General features: G+C 43.1%; 1 protein-coding gene across 9 annotated transcripts in view; it reads right to left on the reverse strand.

The window, feature by feature from the left end:
• Positions 1 to 8,030: 8,030 nt before the first annotated feature.
• Positions 8,031 to 13,131, reverse strand: part of AK8 (adenylate kinase 8) — a 103,447-nt gene continuing 98,346 nt past the window's right edge. For 4 of the 9 annotated variants that reach the window (XM_044992460.1, XM_044992457.1, XM_044992459.1 and 1 more), the window contains 2 exons: positions 12,836 to 12,916; positions 8,031 to 8,739 (listed from right to left, as the gene is read on the reverse strand). In XM_044992460.1, the coding sequence (XP_044848395.1) occupies positions 8,505 to 8,739; positions 12,836 to 12,916 (316 nt within the window). In that variant the 3' untranslated portion in view covers positions 8,031 to 8,504. The remainder of the gene's footprint in view (positions 8,740 to 12,835; positions 12,917 to 13,131) is intronic. The other 5 variants (XR_006574169.1, XR_006574165.1, XR_006574168.1 and 2 more) reach the window with 4 other exon arrangements.

Here is a 13,131-nt window from a genome sequence, read left to right on the forward strand (position 1 = left end):
TCATCCTTTTAACCCTCAAAGTCAGATTTAGAGGTAAGACCTAAATAATAATTTTAAGTAAAATAGATTTAAAGTTGTAGGTATTTGGTTAATAAAAATGAAATTGTCTGAATAGCTATTGGATTTCTTTTCCACCCCCATTTCTACCCTTTAAAATTCCCATTCTAAAGCATCTCGGGAAGCGTCCCTTTCAGGCTTGATCTAAACACACAAATTGCAGCAGTTTAATTGAATCAGTTTAAAAACTGATGCAGCTGCACTGCTACAGACCAATTGTTAAGCTTGCATTGGTATATTTACACTGGTACATTTTTAACTGGTAAAATTGCCCTGATTTTACATAAACAAGCACAGCTTATATGTGTAGATAGGGCCCCGGTCAACTCTGTGTAGTCTAGGAATCGAAAGTTCCATTAAGGATGCAAGAGTCTAGTTGGAATGCAGAGTAGGGCTGACAAAACAAGATTTCCATGTTGGGGAAAAGCCGAGGGTTTGGAATGTTCATTCCTGTGGGAATGAAATCTAGCTCTTGGGAAGTTTTTCCACAGAAAACGAGACCCCCCTCCCCCCCAGTATAGCCAATAGTCCCGTGCCCTCACCTGGGATGTGGGAGACCAAGTTTGTAGGCCCTGCTTGGCCTGATTCAGAGGCAGGACTAGATCCTGGGCTTCCCACATCCCAGGTGAGTGCCCTCATCACTGAGGTGTAGAGTCTCTCTCACACACAATCTCCTGTTGAAGCTGTTCCACTTCATATGACTATTCGCTGGGCTAGAAAGAGACTGACTCTATAGCCCAGTGACTAGGGTGCACTCCTGGGATGTGGAGGAGCCAGGGTTGAATTCAGGCAGCAGACCCCTCTACTGATTTTGATCAAACTCTTGTTTGCCAGGTCAGGTATAGCATTTCTAGTCAAACAGAGACACTACAGAACAAGCAATACCCTAATGGTTAGGCTATGGGAGAGCCAGGTTCAAGTCCATGCTCTGCCTGAATCAGACCTAATGAAAGTCTGATCAAAACAGGTAGGTCTCCACAGCATTTCAGTTTTGATGAATTGGCATTTTCCAATATAAGTTCCGGCTAAGTTCCCTGCTCTAATACAGAGTGCGTCTGGAATTCAGTCTGTGTAAACCTCGAGCCTGGCTAGTTCCTTTCATGCATCATAGAAACTAATGTATACCCAGAACTATGTGCAGTGACCTAGTGTCCGCATTAAACTGTAGAGAAGCAGGGCTATGTGTAAATGTTGTAATTAAAATTAACACCTATCCTAATCCTAAACTGTGTTCGGCTTGAAATTGTACAAAGTGTGTGAATATTTTTACACTGAAAATGCTCCCAGACCTTCAGTATCCGGTTGTATATCATTCTCTTATTCTCACAAGTGGGACATAGGGCTTTTCACCATTTTTACTTATAGCATTAAAAACTAAAACTTACACTCTTAATTCAAAAGATCCGGAGCCGCTGCTGCTTTAGATTTTGTATGTGTGATCTACTTACTGCCCTTGATGTGGCATCTGACTGTGTACACACAGTGGGTGTTGCTTCCACTGCTGAACGCAGCCACCTCTTGGGTAGTACCTGGGTTACTTACTAGTGCTAACTACGCTGCAGGTCAAGGCTAGAAGTGAAGGTTTGCTCTATGCTATCCTAGATTTCAGTGGGATAAGCCAGAAGGTAGATGATAGCATTGGAGTTACCTCTTCATAGAGGAACTAACACACTGCGGTGTCTTGTACAGATGGTGCCATGTTCAATCCTTGTGGTATTTTCTTTATTTAATATTACTGCAGTTAACTGGGCCTGCCAAGGGAAAGTTGAGGGCCATGGAAGGGTTCAAAGAGGAGTTCTCAAGTTTTGATGCATTTTTGACCTAATGATGGAGCTGGAAGTTACATTTATTCACTGATCTTTTCAGGCCTAAAGGCCACTTAAATGCATTCTGGGGTGGGAACATTTTAGCTGGCAGGCCACTCAGTTACCAGGCTGAATGGAAGGTTATTTATTTAATCTCTTCAATTCCTGGATTTCCCTTGTATTTCAAATTCAGCTCATAAGGGGGTCTGACAAAGTTGCTGTGAATATTGATGCTGTATAGATGGCACTTTTTGTAAATGTGAAGCAAACTTGAATGATGTGTTTTGTATACTGCAACAGTAGTATTGTAATCCTACCCTTTTTTTATGCCAAATAAACAGCCTAGTTCTTGTATTATGTGTGCATTATAAGGGGGTGGATTTAGGGGAGAAACGTGGGTTCCCAAGAGTCGAGGGAGAAGTGGGGGGTGGTTTAAAGAAGATAGCTCTTCAGAGCGGCTTCATGGTTAACAATGACTGGATTTTATATTCTGTCATCTTGACAAATTGAAATATACAGACAGTTCGAATGTCAACAAGAAAACAGGCCTTCATGTTACCACCTTCAATCTTGGACGTCTTTCCTGTTCCTAACTCAGTAAATACCTGCTTTGAGGTTGACAAGTCGTGTGTGCGACGCAGACTCATGTGCTCTTTGATTTATATTTATTCTCCGGTTGGCAAGACTCATTGCTGAAAGGTATACGTCCATATTTGGTCCAATAGGTGGGGGGGGGGGGGCGGGGGAGAAGAGTAGGCCGCAGGTTTGTAAGTTAAAACTGATAAAGAACTAACAAGTCTAGAACTAGTAAATATAAATGAAATATACTTGATCCACTTCCAAATATACAGACATGATGGTTCCGTAGGTTTTGTTAGCAGCTTTACAGGCTGCACTGGGGGATTTTTTTTTAAGTTAAAGCAGGGATTTAGGTTTTATTATGCATAGAATTTGCTCTATAAAAAGTTAAGCCTGTAATCTTATCTTTTCATTCACTATCACCAGTCCTTAGAGTACATGCTCTGGTTCTGGGGCCCCACTAAAGTAAAAAAGGAATAGAAGTAAGGCTGCTATATTGGTTTCATCACAGTGTAAGCGTGTGATCATTGCTTAGCCATAGGGGTCCATGCTAGTTGATCTGATTGTAGGATGAGGGGCTCTGATTGGATCATTCAGGTGCAAGGCCTTATGTGAGAGAGAACTTCTTTGCACTGGTAAATGCCGCTTTTGAATGTTAGATCCATGTTCTTGGTTATGGGCTTCTTCATAACACATCTAGTTACTGTACAGCAAACACATTCTATGGTGTTGCTACCGCCTCAGAGGATGATCACACAGCTAGGATGCAATATAAAGAATTCCAGTGCCCTCAACTTGGAGGGTTCCTATGGGTAGGGCTTCCCGCCCTAGGGTTAGGGTCCCTATGGGTAGGGCACTTGGACCTAGAGTTAGGGTCAGGGCCATCTTTAGGCCAATTCCATCAATTTCCCCCAAATCTGGCCCTGCGCCTAAGAGGGCCCCGCGCCCAGTGGCAGGGCCGCCAGGGGGGGCAAGTGTCCGAGAATCCCTTCCCTGGCTAGAGGCTCCTTTTTATTTTTTACTCACCCGGCGGCACTCCGGGTCTTTGGCAGCACTTCAGTGCCGTCAAAGACCCGGAGCGAGTGAATGACCCACCTCCGAAGACTAGGGGAGAGAGAGAGAGTGTGTGTGTGAGTGTGTCCCCAGTCATCCCTGCTGGGGCCCCTTTGAAACTGTTCAAATCGGGCCCTGCACTTGCTAAAGCTGGCCCTGAACTTGGTTCTGACAAAATTAACCTAAGAAAAACATCTAGTGGACATCTTAAACTCTACCTGCAGAGAACACTCCAAAACTAGTTATTGTCACCAAAGGTTTTTATAGGTGCACTTATTCTTTAAAATAAAATGTTTGTGTAACTCTTCCATCTACATATCTACAATGCTTTGCAAATGGTACCAACCTCATCGGGGTTATGAGGGTTAAACTAAACATTGTCCCTGCATGGAGAAGCTAAGGCAGAGGAAGTGCTAGCCGTTACACCAAGGCACCGCCTTCCTGTATATGAGTGAAGCGACCCGATGCATGTTTCCCTCTCCTATCCCCCCAAAGGATCAAACTGCCTCTCCTATAGAGTGGGGAGAGTAACCCAAGTCATTTTCTAGATGGGAAACAATTTCAGCATTTAAAAAAAACAAAACCAAAAAAAACCCCCTACAAATGAGGAAAAAATTACCTCTTAGGCCCTGCATCCATGCAGCCAGAGGCAATTCATGGTCATGACCTCAGTTTGTTCTTACTTGAGACTAACCCATCTCCAGCTGCATCTAGGGGAAGCAGGCCTGGGGTGCAAGAAATGGTATCAAGACAGAACGTATAGTCTCAACCCATTGAGCTACATGCAAGTTTTATCCTAACAAGGTTTTCAGAGCACAGAAGGATTCGTGGGAGCTTTTCGGTTTATATTTGATCTCTTGAACTACATTTGTCTCTCTCCCTCCACCCATTGATCTTGTTGTTTCTATAGCATCTTACTTCTGAAGGTACGTCTACCTATTTTAGGGTTTTGCACAGGCACCCATCCCTGCAGACTCACTGTTGGCATTCCTCTAGTGAGGATAAGTACCTTCCCCCTCCTCCAGGTTTTGTTTCACATTTACAAGAGAGGTGGGGGGTCTACCACTGACACAGTATCAAATGGACAAGATTCCTGCCTCTAGCCATTCAAACTTCATCCTACAGGGTGATTTGCTCCAGGATCTGTCATTTTATAAGAACGTAAAAATGGCCAACCCAGTCAGACCAAAGGTCCATCTAGCCCAGTAACCCTGTCTTCTGACAGTGGCCAGTGCCAGGTGCCCCAGAGGGAATGAACAGAACAGGGAATCATCAAGTGAACCATCCCCTGTCGCCCATTCCCAGCTTCTGGCAAACAGAGGCCAGGGACACCATCCCTGCCCATCCTGGCTAATAGCCATTGATGGACCTATCCTCCATGAACGTATCTAATTATTTTTTTAACCCTGTTATCTTGGCCTTCACAACATCCTCTGCAAAGAGTTCCACAGGTTGACTAAGCGCAGGGCCGCCCGGGGGGGGGGCAAGTGGGGCAATTTGCCCGGGGCCCCCACAAGAGTTTTTCAGGGCCCCTGTAGCAGAGTCCTTCACTCGCTCCAAGAGCTCTGGAAAACTCTCGTGGGGCCCGGGCCCCAGAGCTTCTTCGCTCCTGGTCTTCACCTGCGGGGGGTCCTTCCGCTCCGGGACCCGCCGCTGAAGTGCCCTGAAGACCCGCGGCGGGGGGCTCCCCCACCGCCGAATTACCGCCAAAGACCCGGCACTTCGGCGGCAGGTCCCGCTTCGGCGGTAATTCGGCAGCGGTGGGGTCCCCACCTCGGGTCTTCGGGCCCCCCCCACCAAACACCCCAGGCCCCCTGTATCCTCTGGGTGGCCCTGACTACACGTTGTGTGAAGAAATACTTCCTTTCTTCAACAGGTGCACACGGAAGTTTATGCACCAATTGGACTACTTCATTCTTTGCCAAGCTCCACAATTAACAGTGTAACATGCACTGTACAATACAACCTCCGAACACCCCTCTCTGCAAAGCGGCTTTGCAACACAGTGGGAAGATCCAAGCTGTATGTGTCAGATCTATACAAGTATTGCAGAATAAGTAAGGAGTTCTTTCCCTGCTGTGCTACCACCTTCTCCTCTTTGCCTTGTTTTTCTTGTTGCTTAAGGTTTGTTTGGCCAGAATAAGATGCTAATAAAAATCAAGCATAGTTTCCAAATTGGTTTTAAAATGCCGTATTCCAATTATAAAAGCCTAATTCCTCCTTCCATCCACTGAACCTTTTTGGTATTAACAGGCTTTACTATGCAAAGTGATGCAAGGGGCTGTTTCATTTACAGTAATTAAATGAATGTCAATTGTTTTAGTTGTTTCTGAGGGAGAGTTCTACAAGAGTATTAGCATGTTCTGCTAACCCTTATGTGCTGCACTTCAGGCCTGCTGCAAACCCTTGGGGGTTGACCATTGACCTGAGACTCCATGCACAGACATGCCAAGTGCATCTCAATGAGATGAGCTCTTTTTCTCAGTTTCTATGGAACCAGCAGAGTGGAACTAATATAGCATTCGCATGTAGATGAAAGAATGGAGAGGAAAAAGGGCTTTACAGCTAAATTAATTAAGCAGATGTACCTGTCTAATTAAAGATGCACTGTCCCTTTTGTACCCTACTTGCAGCGCAAACAGTATTTAAATGCAGTCTTGATCCATTTCAACTATCAAAATATTTAGCAGGAACACTCAAACGGAGGCAATATTAGCAAGATGAGCTTCTATGTATTATTAATAGAAGGGCTCCCAATTACACATAGAGGCTACAGCATGTCTTTATATCCACTGAGGAAAAAACAGCTGTCCAACTTGCTTACCGAACAGCACATTTGTAACTGGGGACTGTTGCAAATGCACCGGCCCAGCCTCATGAGAGGATACTGCAGTCTGGCCCCAGCCCTGTGTAAACTACCTTCACCATTAGTCCCCCTGGTGCTGTGGCTTGGAATTTCTTTGCACAAAATTCATTAGAGATTCACGCTGCTTGTGCCAGTAGCCTTAGTTTTCTTAGATTTCAACACAGACACTTAAACTGAGATTTTCTAAATTGCCTAGTCATTTGCACACCCAAGTCTCATTTTTTAATCTTTTAGAAAGCTTTGAAAAAAATCTCAGTTTTAAAGGCTAATTATCTGAACCCCAAATATCCCAAACATTGCAGTGTCCCCTGGGCCCTTTGGCTAATGGAGAAGCTCACCTATGTATTTTGTATGTGCAGGGAGAGGATTTTACAGGGGCTTTCCTGCTGATTTGTCTGTAACCTTGGACAAACATGATCCTGACAGCCACAAGCAGAAACTTATTTACCGTGATCTGGACAGTGCTTAATTTGTGCCAGGGCTTGCCAGGGTTGAGCGCTAGCACCTTTGGCTTGGGGCATCAGTTATGAATGTAAAAAAATTGCTTGAGCCCTGGCACCTCTTTCATTGCAAATTAAGCACTGGATCTGGACCAGGCAGAAATTGTTTGGAGACTAAGAGTTCTTGGGGGACTGCATAGTAGGGAACACACAGCTCCTGAAGGAGAAGGTAGGATCCTCCCTTCCTTCCCCCCTTCAAGAACCCTGGGGAAACTCCCCTTTCATTTTTTAGTGCCTTCTCTGCACTGAGAACACATAGGGATGGTAGATAAAGGGTCTAACTCTCCTCCTCTCTTTTCCCCAATCCCTGCAGACTGCTGTTTCTCCAACCCTTTCCCAGGATCAGGAGGGAATCAGTGCTGCCCTAGATATGGAGTGATCTAGTTAACAGTAGTGCAGAGTGGTTAGCATAGGCTAAAGTCTAGTGTCTTCTACTGAAGACAAACTTACCTGGCATGGCTGCTCCTTGGCTCTAGTTTGCTCCAGAGAGAGTGTGTGTGAATCATTATCTGCTACTTCCTGATAAATGGCTACTGTTAGGCTCTGGCAGTTCAGCTGTGGCTAATTTAAGGCAGTCACAGGTGGAATGGGGCAGGATCAGTGTCTGCTGGACAGAAGCCTGGCTTTTCACTCCATGAGGAAGGAGGGCTCTAGTACATGTCTCAATGGCTGGAGATAATCTCTAATTTAATTCTGAAACAGGAATTTGCGACCCATTTGGTGGGTGTGTTAATAGATGCTTTTGTTTTAGCTTCATTTGCTGCATCCCTTGGGAAGCCTGTCCCAGTCATTCTATTAGGAGCTATAACCCTGTAGTAGTAGATGCTATTGTGCAGACAACATGCAGGTGTTTTTACTGCTGTCTCATCTGCACTTACTCAGAGCAAGCTTAAGTGACAGGGGCGTAAAAGTGCTTGCATCCCGCCAACACTTCAGACTCTGTGGTTGCTACCACTGATCCTAATTTTCAAAGCCCTAGTGCCCTGTTTTTTAAATCCTAGAATAGCATGATGATAAACGTCATCATCCTATCTGTACGCCATACAGCGAACTGCAGCTGCGCAGAGCACATGTGGTCTAGCTGCAGTGTGGAGGCAGTGAGTATGACTCCAGACAAGTACACTTCAAATAGGTTTAATATTCCAAACATGCATGCTACATGTGTGTTACATACATGAGACAAAGCTGCCGCTAACGTATTTCCTGAAAACACTTTTACACTTTTCACTGAATCACCCACCTGGAAAAGAGAGGCAGTTTAAACATCATTTCTAAAAAATGAACTTCCTTCCCGTCTCATCCTCTGGGATTATTAAAACAAAGAGCTCAAACCAGCTAAACTTTTCACCGTTTATGTTGTTTGTTTACTCTCTGCACTTCACTCACTTCGGACAATGCCAGTCCATTTGAGTTCTAGGTCCCTGACACTAGCCCAATACTGCAATGTTTGGGTTGCAAACACTGCAGGGGAAAGTTGAAATCCAAACAAGCTTTTCATTTTATAAGGTTTTGGGAAATCATCCCTTTCATTAATATTAGCTTTTGCAAAAAAATTTAGCCTCATAAATTTGTGTATTAAGTCACCAACTAATTGACATTGCCTGCTAGCATTTTGGACTAGCTGGAACTGCTGTTTTTAATATGTCAGGACTTATGTGGAAGGGGCTTAACAATACAGCTTTCTATATACTCAAAGACAACATAAGGGTCTTGGTCAGCATTGATGTAGAAGGCATCTTCATAAAACTCCTCCAAGTCGCCAGCATGCCTGTAATAGGTCTCCAGGCAAATCCTGATATTTTCTTCAGTGTCTTTAGGGTTCTGCTTGAGACGGGCTTGGACATCTGGTAATGGAGCTGGTTTGTACATGGCATGATATCTAGAGATAAGACACAAACCCCACTTCAGTTCATAATGAAAATCTGGGAAGTGACAGATGTTACCAAATACATAGTTTGTTTTTGCTTATCCAAGTAGCTGTCCCCTACTGGGCAACTAGCTTGGCAGTTAGGCTCTGTCAAAAAGATGTTGGGAAAGTTCAGGACAAGTTGGTACTTCCGATTTATTTGATATCATTACTGTCAAGGATCCTAGACACTTGAAGATACGAGTTTTTCTTGAAGTGATCTAGTCCTGAATACTGATTTGGCACAATCAATCCCATAAGTGACTGAACAAGAGTCTCCCATTTGAGGGCTCTGTTAGCAGGAATTTGAATGTTTATGAAGACTTCAAGGGTATACTGAGCTTGGCCTGTTGCAGAGCCTAATAAGAACATAAGAACGGCCATACAGGGTCAGATCAAAGGTCCATCCAGTCCAGTATCCTGTCTACCGACAGTGGCCAAGGCCAGGTGCCCCAGAGGGAGTGAACCTAACAGGTAATGATCAAGTGATCTCTCCTGCCATCCATCACCTCCCCCTGACAAACAGAGACTAGGGACACCATTCCTTACCCATCCTGGCTAACAGCCATTAATGGATCTAACCTCCATGAATTTATCCAGTTCTCTTTTAAATCCTGTTATAGTCCTAGCCTTCACAACCTCCTCAGGCAAGGACTTTCACAAGTTGACTGTGCGCTGTGTGAAGAAGAACTTCCTTTTATTTGTTTTAAACCTGCTGCCCATTAATTTCATTTGGTGGCCCCTAGTTCTTATGGGAACAAGTAAATAACTTTTCCTTATTCACTTTCTCCACATCACTCATGATTTTATAGACCTCGGTCATATCCCCCCTTAGTCTCTTTTCCAAGCTGAAAAGTCCTAGCCTCTTTAATCTCTCCTCATATGGGATCCGTTCCGAACCCCTAATCATTTTAGTTGCCTTTCTCCGAACCTTTTCTAATGCCAGTATATCTTTTTTGAGATGAGGAGACCACATCTGTATGCAGTATTCAAGATGTGGGCGTACCATGGATTTATATAAGGGCAATAAGATATTCTCCGTCCTATTCTCTATCTCCTTTTTAATAATTCCTAACAGCCTGTTTTCTTTTTCTGACTGCCCCTGCACACTGCGTGGACGTCTTCAGAGAACTATCCATGATGACACAAGATCTTTTTCCTGATTAGTTGTAGCTAAATTAGCCCCCATCACATTGTATGTATAGTTGGGGTTATTTTTCCCAATGTGCATTACTTTACATTTATCCACATTAAATTTCATTTGCCATTTTGTTGCCCAATCACTTAGTATTGTGAGATCTTTTTGAAGTTCTTCACAGTCTGCTTTGGTCTTAACTATCTTGAGTAGTTTAGTATCATCTGCAAACTTTGCCACCTCACTGTTTACCCCTTTCTCCAGATCATTTATGAATAAGTTTAATAGAATTGGTCCTAGGACTGACCCTTGGGGAACACCATTAGTTACCCCTCTCCATTCGGAGAATTTACCATTAATTCCTACCCTTTGTTCCCTGTCTTTTAACCAGTTCTCAATCCATGAAAGGATCTTCCCTCTTATCTCATGACAACTTAATTTACGTAAGAGCCTTTGGTGAGGGACCTTGTCAAAGGCTTTCTGGAAATCTAAGTACACTATGTCCACTGGATCCCCCTTGTCCATATGTTTGTTGACCCCTTCAAAGAACTCTAATAGATTAGTAAGACACGATTTCCCTTTAAAGAAACTATGTTGACTTTTGCCCAACAATTTATGTTCTTCTATGTGTCTGACAATTTTATTCTTTACAATTGTTTCAACTAATTTCCCCGGTACTGACGTTAGACTTACCGGTCTATAATTGCCAGGATCACCTCTAGAGCCCTTTTTAAATACTGGTGTTACATTAGCTATCTTCCAGTCACTAGGTACAGAAGCCGATTTAAGGGACAGGTTACAAACCATAGTTAGTAGTTCCTCAATTTCACATTTGAGTTCTTTCAGAACTCTTGGGTGAATGCCGTCTGGTCCCAGTGACTTGTTACTGTTAAGTTTATCAATTAATTCCAAAACCTCCTCTAGTGACACTTCAATCTGTTACAATTCCTCAGATTTGTCACCTACAAAAGCCGGCTCAGGTTTGGGAATCTGATGCTCTAGTACTCTGCTGCTTGGTTCTCAAAGGGTTTCAAGTTTACAACGTGCTGGAAAGAGCTCGACAGAATGCTGCTGGCCCAAAGCCCATAACCACTGAGCTAAAGAAGACACAAGCCACCCTTCTCCTGATCCTGTCTCTCATGGAGGATACTACGTAGAATATATTAAATCCTGTTAGGATTTTCTAGGATCACCATCAATCTGTCTTTGAAGAGCGTTTATTTGTATGGGAAGGGGAAAGGAAGACGGTTAACCCATTTCTGAGCTGGACTGTGGATATTTCTAACAATGCCTTCCAAAGGCATAGGATTTTGACTTTCTGGAATTAATAGCAAAAGCCCAATCATCTACACCGCAATTTTTAGTAAATCAGAGGAACATGTTTATAGGGCCCCCTAGCAAAGCTGTAATAGTTTGGGTTGCCTGTGTAGCTGGAACCAAAATGTGCTTTACCCATGTTTCCAAAGTTATGATACAGCCTTGTGAAGATCACAAAAACTGCTTTGTAAACAGGTTCTCAGAACTGATGCCACAGTCCTATTTCAGATGAATTATTTCTTTTCCTCAAATGAAGAAACAACTTCATCCTTCTCACTGTATCACCCTGAAAGCAAGTCTTATGTGCAAAAGACTTACATGTAGATAAGATGGTTGGATAAATACAAAACCAAGAAGAAAAGCAGAGTCCAGTTAAGATACTGTCTTGGATCTAGTGTGTTCATCCTACGTTGCTACGAGTTAGAATCCAATGGAGGGCTAGCCTATTCCCTTCCCTGCATTGGATCTAGTGCTGCACTAGCATAATGCCCAGGATTAGATGTAGCATCTAAAACATATTTCCATCAATTCACAATGAATTTGGAAAGACTAAAACCAAGACTCGAAGCCTGAAAGCCTATTAACTAGAGCAGATACTGTACAGACTAATCCTAATGATAAGAAATGCAAAGATGTGGGAATGATTTGCTTCATAGCATTAACTTCTGCTGAATAACTGTGTCACTTATTACCAGAACAAAAGGAGGGAGAATAATTACAGCAAATTACATGTTGCACCTAGAGTGAAATGTCTGAATAATAGTGTACCACTTTGACATAAATACAGTATTTATGCCTTTAACCCTTTAGGACTAGGATTTAAAAGATTCCCAGCATGTGTCATTAATTCAGTGTTGGGAAGGCAGTAAGACATACTTTCCCAATAGATTTGGATTGTAAAATATTGTTTTGCTGTTTCTCAGCATGGGGGTTTAATATTGTTCACAAATGGATGCGCTACTTACAAAAATAAAGCACAAATGTAAGGTGCAATTCAAGCACCACTTCTGGAAGGAATTTAGGAAGAGTTTTCCTTGTTACTTTATTCCTAGACCAGTTAGGATGGATCAGTCAGTAGAGCTTGAAGATCACTGACCCCACCAAGCGGGAGTGACGGCCATTATGAAGAGCTGTCACATATGAAACTTGAGCTCATACCCAATGGCTCAGATAAAAGCTTGATCTATTGAGGCACAAATGCATTAATATTTCACAACACAAGCAGCCACCAGTGGGAATGGGGAAATCAAATGTGGCCAGATGTCCAGGTACCTCTGCTGGAAAGCCTTCCCTGATTGCAGTCTGGTTTACAGCATTATCATCTCTACACATTATTTTGCTACCCATTTTAGTTTTCATGGAACATGTAGAAGTTAGATCAACTGCTGCTATGGATTTTGATATCGGAGATTTAAAACTGCACTGAGCTGAAGTCTGGAACTTCCTGCGTGGAAGAGCACAGTCTACTTGATTTTCTTTAGTTTTCTACAAAGCCTGTCAGAAGCTTTTGTCTTGCCGACAGCCCTACAGAGTTACAGACATTGGTCCAGTAAAGGTTACTACCTCACCCACCTGGTCAGCCTTACAAATTGTTAAACACGAGACATTAGTGCTAACCTTTCTCCTGTGACTGGATCAATCATCCGCTGAGCGAGACGTTCCATGACAGATTCAGATGGGAGATTCAGGAAAAATATCCTATTTGTAGACAAACAGTAAGGAACAGCATTAACATCCTCAGAATAGTAACTCACAGTATGAATTAACATTTACACTACAGGAATGCACACACAATGACAAAGGAAATGATTTTGAACAACCCAGAGGTCAATGTCAAAAGGCATAATGCATGTAAAGAAACTCTTTTCTTCGGTTCACTCATTACATCTCGGTCTTACTTGTATTTTTTAGAT

This window comes from Mauremys mutica, chromosome 18, assembly GCF_020497125.1.
Source record: "Mauremys mutica isolate MM-2020 ecotype Southern chromosome 18, ASM2049712v1, whole genome shotgun sequence".
Lineage (NCBI taxonomy): Eukaryota > Metazoa > Chordata > Testudines > Geoemydidae > Mauremys > Mauremys mutica.